The following is a 13,414-nucleotide window of genomic DNA, read 5'->3' on the forward strand; positions in this document are numbered from 1 at the left end:
TGGTCAAGATTCTTTTGAGCTTCAGGAAAGCCAGTCTCCCACATGGAAAGGAAGAAGAGGATAAAGATAATAGTGATTAGGGATTACCAAGCATTTCATGTATTCCGTGTACAGCCAAACTCATTTTTACATTTTGGAAAATGAACAATAGCTAAAGAATCCAAGAAGTAAAAATGAATTCTGTCTCCTTCCCATTTTAATGTACAGAAAAAAGAAGAGAACGTTTCATTTTTGTCATGTGGTGCTCACGGGTCACCAAATACTGACTTTTTGCATCTTGACCTTTCCTGTTTAATAAACAGTAGAGTTTGCACAAAACCAAGGATACCTGGGAAGTTAACCTTACCTAATTGAAAGGGCTGTATGTCCTGTTAACTTGCAAATTTTTATTATTTCAGTTCTATCTATGTGTCCTTTTAAGTACAATGGCAGTATCTTCATAGTTCCTATCAAATGGCAAGGTATTTACCATATACCAAAGAAATAAATCCAAAAATGTGTGTGAGATATGACCCTAAGAGATTTCAGCAATACACAGAAATGATTTTGGCTGCCTGGTTATGAGAGAGAAGTTGTTTTTTGTTTAAGAGGTCTTTGTCTTTCAATGTTAATTAAGGTCATTAAACAACAGACTATTACAAGGTCAATCTGCTTATTCGACCAGTTGTAACAATTAAATCTAATCAATGCTACAGTTGTACTGATTGTTCAGAAACTAGCCACTTGTCAGGCTGTGGGAAAAAAAATTCTATCAATCAGTTAATTCAATGATAGCCTAAATCCTGCCACCTAGAGGAGAGCAGTGGTATGTCTTACAATTTCCTATTTGGAGAAGAACATGCCCAGTTTTCTCTGGGTATTTTCATCACTGGCTTATTAAACAATTACACAATGTCATTTTATTGTAAAACATTTTTTAACACTGTAATTAACAGTTTCACCTCAAGAATATTTTCCATTGATAGGCTGGTTTTTTTTTTCCAGAGGAAAGGCACTATATAAAATTATTGCACATAAAATGAAAACTACAATTTCACATAAAGATTGGGAAACATGCATTTTTAGAACAGATTCTAGATCAGTAACAATGGAACTTCCTTAATTTTAAAGTTTCAGTTACTTGTTATCTCTTAGCTAATATTTCAATATCTAAATTCTTAATAGCAAAAATGTGAGCACTTATACTTTTATAAGTCATCTAATGTCATTAAGTAACAAACAGCAGCATATGGGCAATATATTGTATCTTAGTATAAAAGGAGCAACAGTCATGTTCCAACAGACGAAACTATTGGACGCCCCAGTAGTTACAGTAGTTCCCTTTCTGCAGCATCCTGCAGCAAAACTTTAATTATCATACTCAAACAAGACCTCTAGTAACTTCTCCAATAGTACGTTATATAATAAACTGACAGTAGCAACCAAACTGAAGCTTGAAGTGTATGCTCCTTTAAACTCTAAAGTGCCACTGCCAGGAAAATTTTCACCCTTTCATACATGTCTGCTTCTACCTTCCACTGGCCATAGCTTCAAGCCGTAAGTAAAGGAGACTGAAAACAGCAACATGCCCAATTACTGTTCCAGAGCAAAGTTCAATTTCTAGAATCTGATTTTTCTATATGACATTATTTTCTAGAATCTGATTTTCTCTAAGACATTATTTTCTAGAATCTGATTTTCTCTAAGACATTAGTATCATCTGAAATGTGAAGAAGCAGTGTTGTGCATAGCAGCTCTGTGACTCGAGCTGTGTGACCTTGGGCAAGCTATCTGACTTATTGCCTGTCTCCTCAGCTACAGATTGGGAACGATAACCGCACCTACTTCACAGGCTTAGAGGAAGACTGACTGTGTGAGTTAAGGGCCTTATAAAACCCTGAAATATTATCTGACATATAATTACTGTATAAATGTTGGTTGTTATTACTGTTCTGTCCCAACTTACACGTGAATAATTGATGGGACTATCAAAATAAGATGGTCGAAAGTGAAATGGCAACAATATTTTTAAAATAAATAAAAAAAATAGAGGTTCTCATTGCAAACTATAGTAAATTTTTATTAATTCAGAGACAGTGAGAAACAGAAGTGATACATGAGAGAGGAAAAGTCAGATTTTTTTATGTTCAATGTTCAAAGCAGGGTAATTACTAAAATGTAAGAGAAAAACTAGGATTCTAGCAAAAAGGACTCTCCCTACAGTCATTTATTGCAGCTCTCTATAGACTCTTAGAGGGTCCTAGTAAGACAGTATTTAGAGTTTGGCTTCTGGAACAGTATAAATAGGCACAAATTATGTTTTAATATCTCATTAAATGTCAGGATCTTTTTTAAAACTCAGTGTGAGACTTGTCTTTTCAGACTCAAAAATTATTTTCTTAAAAAAAGAATGTATGATTATATTCTTATATTCATCTAATGAATTTTTGGCATTTAAAAAATTTACTCACACTATCCATGTTTTAAATCTTACATTTCCAGTGAACATACTATTGACATGTGTGTTTTTACCAGTCTTCACAACCACCATTTTAAATGGGAGCAGCAAAATGGAAACGCTATAGTTTACATAAATGGTTTCACATCACTGAACTCATAATCTCAAATTTCTTGCTATTAAAAACAATACTCTAATACTATTCACACAGCAGTTTTTGTAATCAAGATCTTTTCCTGAGTAGGGTTTCTAGAAGCAGAATTACTGGGTCTCAGTAAGTATCTACTATTTGCCAGACTTTAACCTTTTGTGGGGGAACTCATTACCTAGGAGAGGAACATTTACTATTACATAGGTCAAAAATGAATGACACATCTACACGCACAGCACCTGATCCTCCAAATGCGTAACAGGGAACATTTCTTGAGACCCTACTATGTATCAGGCACTGTGCTAGATACACACTGTACATACACTATTCAAATCCTTAGAATATGAACAAACGTATCCCCATGCCTGATTTTAAGTCTCAAAAGTTTAAGAAATTTGTGCAAGGAGACTTAGCTAATAAGAGTCCAAACGAACTCTGAACTCAGTTTTGATTCCAAAATTATGCCTTCTATCATCTCACAACGAATACTGATTTTTCCAAAAATGTTCGATGTAAATATAATTTCACTTATCATTAAGAAGTATATTTGGGAGTCCTTGTAAGGACCAAAATATGGCAGTTGTGCGTCATGTAAGCTAGTTATTCCTAGCGCTCTTACCATTTGTGGAGAAAGATAATATCACCTTGAACCTTTCGGACTATGAGCTTTTATAGTACACTTAAGAGACCCAGTGTTAGCGTACAAAGACAAATATTATGTAGAAACAGCCCTGATGTTATGCTTGGTACTACTCAGTATTTCAGGGGAACTGCTGTGTCTGGCTGCCTCGCTGATGTTTTGAGAGCTGATGTCAATCCATTGTTTATGGCCATTCCATGGGAGGGGATACATTTTTACCTAAGACTGAAGTCTGGTTCTGCAAGCACAGAGGCAACTGTCTAGTAGCCTAAGGGTGAATCAACAGCTGCGAGGCCACCCACGCATAAGGACACAGCTCTCAGCTGTCTTCCCATTCAGAGCCCCAGTTGGTCCTGACCCCATACGAATTTGGTGTTCTTGCTTTGATGTTTATGAACCGATTGCATTAAAAATACAGGATAATGATTCAGGGGTTAGAGAAACTGTTATTTATACAAATGTGGTTAACACCTCATCATTTTAAACTGGCTGTGCTAATAATCCTCATTGTGCTCTTTGTTTTCTGTTTTTTGCCCAAATCTGCAAGTTACATTTGCTTCGGCAGGATGTTAAGTGTGCTGGAAGAGACTGGAGCTGTTGGACAACTATAGAGTCCTGCAACTGAGGGCACTTCTTCAGGAAACCTCCTAAATAAGTGGGCTCCCCGATACAAGTCCAAAGCACGGGAGCTCACTGGCTTAGATGGCACATGGTATCAGCTGCTCTGGCAGTTCTCAATATGTGCTTTTTTGTACATCATAGAACTATTCTTTTAGAGTACAGCAATAAGATTTAAAATTTGGTGTATTCATTCTGAAAGGTGCAGATAATACTACTAAAAAGTCAAATGCTATTTCTTAACCAGTGGCCTAATGTTTAAGGACAATAGTTACCTCAGGAAATAATTTAATTATAAAGCAACTTAATATATCTTTTTTTTTTTTTGAGGAAGATTAGCCCTGAGCTAACAACTGCCAATCCTCCTCTTTTTGCTGAGGAAGACTGGCCCTGAGCTAACATCCATGCCCATCTTCCTCTGCTTTATACGTGGGACGCCTACCACAGCATGGTTTTTGCCAAGCGGTGCCATGTCCACACCCAGGAGCAGAACCGGTGAACCCCAGGGCCGCCGAGAAGCGGAACGTGCGAACTTAACCGCTGCGCCACTGGGCAGGACCCTAATATATCTTTTTTGAAACACAAATAGTGAAAATGAAATCAACAATAATTTTATCAATAAAATTACACCAGTATTTTTATATACTTAAATTGTATCCGTAAAGGTTTATGGGAAAACCTCAAGACAGACTCACGATTCCAAAATTACTGATGATTTCTTAGACTAAATAGATGCTCTGTAACTTTCTTATCTTCAGAGTTAGACAGAACACCACTAGCCACATGTAACTTCTTAAAATGTAAAGTAATTAAAATTAAGTAAAATTAACAATTCAGTATCTTTGTATCACTGGCCACATCTGAAATGCTCAGCAGCCACTTGCGCTGCCACCGTGGACAGTGGAGAGAGAAAACACTTCTCTCATCTCAGAGAGTTCTGTTGCACAGCACTGATTCAGAGACTACAATTTTAGGAATTATGCCCACTACTCCAATACATATCCTTGCTTCCCTGCTCAGATGAGAACCACAGAGCATTTCACAGAAAGCTAAATATGTACTCCTGCTATTGGGAGAGTGGGGCGGGCAAAGGAGAGGGAAGAGTGAGGTGAGCAATGTTGGACCAGATATTGTTAACAAAACGAAATAAAATAAAACCTGTTTTGTAACTGCATCTCTGAGGACGCTTCTTCTGAGCACAAAAGGTTCCACGTAACACCCAGGCAAAAAGCCCGAAATTATAACTCCCTGAAATGATGCTTAGAGTAGATGCCAAATATTAATGTGGTTCTCTAGGCTAGAAAGCACACTAGAGTCTAAAATTATTTAAGGATTGTTAGAAGGTACCTTCAATCTATGATATTCTGATTATATTCATGAAAAGTCTTAGTATTTTGTTGAACATCAATTACTATGCTAAATGTCCCATCACCTACCTCAAACATCGTTCTACTTCCAAATTTGTTCACAGGTCCTCCTGATCAATAATACATTTAATGGGTTCAGAAAAGTCCACCCAATGGAGAAATTCTCTGGGTCAAACTTTACTGCAACAGTCAGTAAGACTCATCTCTCCAGCTGGCCACAATGCACACTCCTGTTTTCTTAAGGAAAGAATAAGAAAACTTTTTGTAGGCACAGAACAGTTCTTTCTCCTGTTTCCAAAATCTGTACTTACTGCCAATTCCCCTCAAATAGTCTTCTCACTCATATATCTGCAGGGCTGAACAGATTCACTACCTATCACCAACACATGCAGCAGAGACAAATGCAGTCACACTGACCCCAACAGAGGAATTTAAGGAAAAAGCAGAGTGAATTCTGTTTCTCTCAACTGAAAAGTGTTCCCAAATAAAAAGAAAGTTAACATACCGATAGAGTACGGGCAAATTAATCTTTTCATAGCTGTAGCCAAGCTTCATTATTCTAAGACCCCTATTTATGTACCACTCACATTCCATTATAATAGTTTTTAAGAGTCACGGTAGATAACAGATTTATTTCAAGTTATCACGGTTAATCCAAATTCCCAGAGTATTCAAATCATACAGTGAGAACTTACTGCAGGAATTCAACTGTAAAAAGGAAGAGGAGATTCAAATTTTTTGTCCTCATAGGAGCAAAATTATCCCTTATTTTGCATAACAATACCATCACTCAAATAATTCCAGCAGAGTTCCTGGAATGGGTGCTCAGTGAATCTAATGCTAGATTCACTTAACTTTCTAATTCCATTAAGAAATTTAAGTCAAGAAACAATGGGAGCTAAAGTTCTTCCACATATAAGTTAAAAATGTACAGTTTGCTATATTATACATCGCTACGGACCAAACGCTCCCCCTCCCACCTCAATTCATGTTGAAGCCCTAATCTCTTCCCATGTGATGGTACTTGGAGGTGTAATTAAGGCATGAGGGTGGAGCCATCATGAAAGGGATTAGTGCCTTATCAAAGAGACAATGAGAAGGATGATCTTTCTCTTCCTCAAGTGAAGATACAGGAAGAAGTCAGCTGTCTGCAAACCAGGAAGACAGTCCTCACCACACATCAAATCTGCCAGCACCCTGACCTTGGCCTTCCCAGCCTCCAGAACTATGAGAAATAAATGTTTGTTGTTTTAGCCCCCCAGTCTGTTATTCTGGTATAGCAGCCCGGACTAGGACACAGACACACACATGGACACGCAAATTTCCTTAAGAAATTACAAATGTTAAAAATATATCTACTGATTTTCCAAATGTTTGTTTTAAAAGTGAAATTCATGTGGCACAAATGTATCGATATACAAAGCATGATAATGGTACTCTGGACTCATTAAAAAGACTGAAAAAATAAAACTTCCATCTTGTTTCACTTATGACTCTTTCAACACATATATTAATAAAAATCTACAATAAAATAAAAATACGTAAATACTATAGAGAGGAAAAAAGTTATCCAAAGGATGCAAAAATATCAACTTATTTATTTATCTCCTCCTGTCTCTTCTATATAAATATTTATGCTCTCTGAAGATTCCTTTACAGACATTCTTCTTAGGCCTTATGATTCCTTTAACTCCTTAGCAACACAATTTACGTTTTCAGATTGTCCATGTTTCTGTTCACACTTCAAACTTAGGACTTCTCTACTATTACGTTTAACTAGGACATATTTAGGCATCTATAAACTAATGGCTTTATAGTTAAGTACTGTACTCACAGGTCCTGAAAACCAGCACAGGTGGCAGGGTTAGTTTAGTTGGTGGCCACTGAATATTAAGTATATTCATACGTGCAAAACACAGTGATTTAAAAAGCCCTAAGACGTTTTCCAGAAGTTAAACATTCCCTTTTCACCCACTTGTTGTAAAAGACACAAAGTATTTTTAAGAACTTGGATTTGCCCTCAAATAAACCTTCCAGAACCTCCTGCTGAGTCATTTTAGGCTTTAAGTACTGAAGGTGAGCTATTCGGTCCAAAGGGTTTCCAAGGTATATTTTTCAATGAGTAGAATAATACTTGTTCTATTCCAGGTAACTTGAAAAGGAATTTGGTACTCCAACTCCAACTTAATGTGCTGAACTGCTAAGATGATTCTAAGTTACTCTCAGCGTACAAGAGGTGTTATCTTCGACTTTGAGATTTCAATGCTTAAAAACAATAACCAATACTAAACTCTGCTAAACACTGAGAACCTTCGCCCCAGCCATCTGAATATCCAGATAAGGGAATAAGATAATACCTAGTTACTAGTTACCTGGTCACTATTTCCCATGTACTTTCCAAACAAATAAAAATAACCTTTTTATTACTCTACTACTGTAAATAGTTACTAAAAATAAAATCTGAATATTGATATATTTAGATAAATTTTAAATAATTTCTGTATAGAAATGCAGTCCTCTTTTCCCTCCTTACAGAACTCAAAGACAATGTCGGAAGATGGAATAGATGCAGAATTGATTGACGGATGTGAGAAAAATGTAAATGTTGTAGGTAAAATATTCAGAGTAGAGGTGACAGAGCTAGACTATCTAAAACATCCGTCAGAAGATCCACACTTAGTTTCTAAGATAATATGCTCATCTTTAGATTCATATTCATATATTGTGGTATTTTGCCTAAATATTTTATAGCCAAGATGCAGAAATACTGATACATATAAAACATCCCATCTTTATGAAAACAATTATTTCATGAAAAGCCTGCTAATGGAAGTGATACTTTTTTTCCTCACAGCGGCAACTCCGTTTTATTTTGAAATAATTTCTGAAAGAAGAAAATCTGCAAATATTCCCTTCCTTCCTTTCACTTTGAAAATCTTGCTCCATTTTTCTAAATTAAACCAAAGACTATACAATGAGCATATGTTTCAAAAACAACATTTTAGTATCCAGGGAGTTATTTACCTATTTCTGTCACCTGAGTGTACTATTCAAAAGAATTTCAGCAAAGCTTTAGTAGGATCCAGAAACAGATTAATAGCAAACAGTAAAGTATAATCTTTAATTCTGGGGAGAAAGAAGTTTTTAGATGCTGCAAATAACTTTTTTTCAAAATTATCTATGCTATATTGAAATATTTATCTGTGTTACGCTCTATAGGGATTTCAGCACTCTCACGTTACTCTTGAGGAATATTTGTTCACATTTATTTATACTGCACTGTCACAGGGGCAATTTTGTAATTTAAGAAGACACTAAAGTTCAAATGTTGGGATAAATACAAAAACGCATTTTGAGCTTTGCTGGTTTAATCACTTGCTATCTTAGGTGTGTACTTTTCTTTACGATAACAGATACCAAGCCATGGACTCATTTAACTTCAGTTATGTAATACTTGTAACACACAAATGGGTTTGCAAATATAAACATCTCTGCTTGAGCAGATTTTGAGGGGAGGATTCTCCTTCGATATATAACAGATGCAAGTATGTGCAACTGGGTGGTAGGAGGGAACTGTTTTTATTATGGAAAGATGGAGAAAAGGATGGATCCTTTGAAAAAAGGAATGGATCACATTTATTAAATATTTCCCCTACAAACTTTAGATCTTAGGCCCAGTTTCACAGAAATTTTGGAATGATATTAAACAGTCTTACTTTCTCTTCTCTTTATTTAACAGCTAGTTACTAGGAGTCACTCAATTTAATAATCTTTAAGGCAACAAGAAGAAATCAAATCTCAAATCAGATGCAGTATTCTGATGCTGACTCCCTGCTGTCTAATGCTACCATTTTTCACTGGTCAGTCAGTCCACAAAAGAGAATTTAAGCTAACTCAAATATTCAGGGGGAAAAAAAGAGGGATTAAAACATCAGATATGCTTCCTAAGAAATTATGCCTCATTGCATAAGTTAAACATGAGAATTTCCACCTCAGTAAATCTCTTATTACAAAAATAACCTAACACTTAAAATAAATCTAAGTCATTATTTATATTACTTAGCATATAAAAGTAAAGATTTGGTGTGTGTCTTAAATCATATTTGCCAGAATGTCTAAAAATAAAATCACCCCAAATCAGAAATACTATAATTTTAAATTTTACTACATAGGTTTGCTCAGTAGCTCACCCAAACAAACACCAACCCCTGCCCCCCAAAGATATACATACATCGGTCTATAAGTTGGAAGGCTGAAAAATATTAACTTCAAGGAGTTCATTTTAATTATGAATTGGTATTGCATTCCTAGAAACAATGGTGATACTGAAACAAAATGCCACTATCCATGACCAATATGTAAACCTATAATGAACCTGGCAAAATGCATATATTGATGGTCAAGTCGAAATATTTCTTTTTCACAAATGTTCTGAGCAACAATGCTTAAAATTATACAAGGTTTGAAATATAATTTTAACAAAGTTTATGTGAAAAAGGGAAACACCACAGTTGGTAATAGTAAAAGTCTTTTGGTTTTCTTATAAATGGTATCCTTATAATTCCCCAACTTTCAGAGCATGATGTATTTTTCTAGGAAAAATAAAATGATTGTAACTTGTGCTTCCCATAGCTTTATACGTCAGAGTCCCTTCCAGATCCTGGTCTGCTGTCATCTGGTCCATCACCTTCTTTGTCCCAGTCTTTCATGGATGCTCCCATCATGAAATCATCACGCAGGATCGTCCATCCTGGGCCCTCTTCTGCTTTTTCAGTCTGAGGAAAAATTACAGACCCAAATTAATCATAAGGAAATGAAAAAGTCCAAGCTACAAAACAAACTTGTCAACACTCAGTTTTTTCATAGCAGTGAAACCAAGACAAATTAAAGATTGACTTTATTTATACGTTATGATTATAGATGCACAAATACATAATAGTACATTAATAAAATATTTTAACCCCATAAAAAAACATGCAAGCAAAATAACATTATTATTTTTTTTTGCAGTCAGGGGAAATAGAGTAAAATCTCGTCTCGGTATCAATTTTAAAATTCTTCAGACAATCAAAACAGACTTAGAATATTATTTAATATTCAGTGATAATTTATTAGAAAATTCTTGGCAAACTACTTTAACACAGAAATTTAACAAAGGCTTTTAACTCAAAATAAATTCAAGAAGAGAAAAGGAAACTAATCTGGTACTGTGTGAGGTTTTCATAGATGCTATCTCATTTAACATTTGACAAAAATTTGCACCAACTGTTCTTTATTTAGGTTATGATCTCACTGCCTGACCAAATCATGTAATTAAAAGACTAATCACATGCTAAAACTATACATAACTGAAACAGGCAATACACACACTAGGTAGCCAACTCATTTTGTTTATTCATAGGATTCATGTAAAACTACACGAGAGCCTCAGAGTTGCTGCCTCTTATTATATGGTGCAATAGTGCCACCTGGTGGTATCAATTAAGTAATGCAATATGTGCTCAACAACTCTAGTCTCTGAGATTTCTCCCCTTCATTCCACAAATATTTACTGAGAACAAAACTAAGTACTGTTCTTAGTTTTGGAAATATAGTGATGAACAAAACAAAGTCCCTGTTGTTGTGGACCTAACAGTCTACGCTTTTCTATTTATTCCTTTCACAGAAATACACAATGTTGGAAAAATCTCTATCAGTATGCAAGAACCCATGACACTTGGTTAGAAATTAGTGTTATCTTTATGGGGGGCTATTAAACATATAAAAAGCAATTTTTAAGAGAAAATATATTAAAAACATTTGCTGGGTTACAAGAGATTACTTATCTAATTCTGCTGAAGCTTTTTCCTTTTTTTAAGACTTTATTTTTCCTTTCTCTTCCCAAAGTCCCCAGGTACATAGTTGTGTATTTTTAGTTGCAGGTCCTTCAACTTAGTTGTGGCACGTGGGACACACCGCCTCAGCACGGCTTGATGAGTGGCGCAACATCCGCGCCCAGGATTCAAACCAGCGAAACCCTGGGCCGCAGAAGTGGAGCATGAGAACTTAACTACTTTGCCACGGGACCGACCCTGAAGCTTTTATTTAAAAGAATATAGCCCTGAAGTAGTCATTCCATTAAAAAAAACAGGCTGCTATTAGAAACAGGGAAAATGTCCTATAACGGCTTACTCCTGTCTTCCTGGGAGCAAAGAATCAAGCAGGGCTTGTGCCTAGATATAAGCCAAAGACCGGACAGCATATAAATGTGAGCAAAGATTTCAGAATTGACTTAGTAAGTCAAATAACACACTTTGTACTATAATTTAACCAATATAAAGAAACAAATAAAAAACACCTGTGCTAGTTAAAAACCAACAGTAAAACAGTTCCAATGCTTCTCATGCCACACCGATAGGAGAGCAAGTAGGAAGGCAATTTGTAACTCAGGGAATATGCCATCATGTCTCCATCCCTCATTTCTACAATATCAAACCTACATTCCTAAAACTATTTCTGCTTCTACAGATTAAATTATCTAAAAGTTACCTGGATAAGAGGCCATCTTCCCTGATTCAACCCATTTTCTTTGCCAAGCTCCTGCCCTTAAATAAAAGAAAGAGCTGTCCCCAGTGAACAGAGACCCACTTAGAACCAACAATTATAACACCTCTCCTGCCAAATTAATCATTCAAAGCTTCCAATTAAATTCTAAATATGCTTCCTGGTATAGCCACATGCAAATTACTGACTAGTAAAGAGTTGTTCTGACGTTAGTGTTTGTGCTTACATAAGAATATGCACAATCTCAACGGTAAGCCTCCATGTTTAGATAACTACACTCAACATGCTATCAATATGTTGCCAACCCAGAGCAGGCAGATCCCACATGACTGACCTCAAAGAGAGGGTTTCTACATGAGCGCTCACCCTGACAGCCAACTTCTGCTGGACTCTGAGTTACTCCTCTACTAGTTAGTACCAGGAAATCTGCAGGTAGCAGAAGAAAGGAGGGAGGGAAAAACAGGGACAAAACCTAAACAGGGAGTTCAGAAAGAAAGAAAGGAGCAATAGTGGACCAAAGGAAAGGATTCATTAATTAAAATGTTGAAACCAACTGTCTCACATGCTTGTCTTCAAAGTCAATTATGTAAGCAGTATTTTAGGTAAAGAGAGCAACAACAGAATAAATTCAAAGCTCCTCTCGATTGTCCAATTTGAAGAATAACAATGAAATAAAGCTTTATTGGGGAATTTTGGTGGTGGGGTTTTTATTTTGTAAGCAATCAATATAGTCTATGTCAATGATTCTCAGTGTGGTCCCCAGCCCAGCAGTATTAGCATCAGCATCACCTGTTAGAAATTCAAAATCTTGGGCCCCATTACAGACCTAGTGAACCAGAAACTCTGGGGGTAGAGCCCAGAAATCTGTTTTAATAAGCCATCCAGTGTTTCTGATGCTTGCCAAAGCCTGAGAACCACCAGTCTATAAAAAGGCAAATATTTCTTAGTGACAGTTTTCACTCACTGCTCTAAGACCAAGGACACTCCATGGCTGAGAGTAAGGCGCTTAGATTCTGGAAATCCAATGTTAGACACAGACTGGGTGCCTCACAGACTGCCATCATTCAAGCTAACCTTACAGTGGCGTTTTTACACTGTGAAGCAACAATACGAAGAAAAACAGACAACAGAAAATTTAGTACAAACAAGTGTGAGTTAATACATATTAAAAACAAGTATTTTCGATAATATCTGTCAAGATGGCAGCCAAGAAAAAACTTTGTTTTAAAGGCAACAGAATGACCCCTTAATTTCTAATGCCTACACCTACACAAGAAATACATAGCAAGAAAAAAGGCAGCAGCCCATGTTAAGGCGGCAGTTTGAACATAAACAACTAGCCTTGCTCAACTGCAAAACTCAACAAAACAAGAGAAAAGTGATTTGTTGTTGTGAAGATATAATCCACAAGGACAAGATCCAAAGAGACAATGGCAACACAGTTTTAGAAAGTGGAAGCAGACAGACCAGAGGAAATTGTCATGCAAACCCAAGAGAGCTGAATCCTAAGACTACAATTGTCAAGCTGACAACCAATCCAAATTACACTCCAGAATCTTCAAAGACAAAAGAAAACACACACACACACAAACCAAAAAACCAGGAACTGACAGGACGAGGTACTTCTGGAAGTGAGGGTGGGAATGGAGAGACCAAAA

General features: G+C 36.2%; 1 protein-coding gene across 1 annotated transcript in view; it reads right to left on the reverse strand.

Moving 5' to 3' along the window:
• Positions 1-4,405: 4,405 nt before the first annotated feature.
• Positions 4,406-13,414, reverse strand: part of RRP15 (ribosomal RNA processing 15 homolog) — a 52,883-nt gene continuing 43,874 nt past the window's right edge. The window contains exon 5 of the mRNA XM_046679909.1: positions 4,406-9,988. Coding sequence (XP_046535865.1) covers positions 9,848-9,988 — 141 coding nt within the window. The 3' untranslated portion in view covers positions 4,406-9,847. The remainder of the gene's footprint in view (positions 9,989-13,414) is intronic.

The sequence above is a fragment of the Equus quagga genome, chromosome 12, assembly GCF_021613505.1.
Source record: "Equus quagga isolate Etosha38 chromosome 12, UCLA_HA_Equagga_1.0, whole genome shotgun sequence".
NCBI lineage: Eukaryota > Metazoa > Chordata > Mammalia > Perissodactyla > Equidae > Equus > Equus quagga.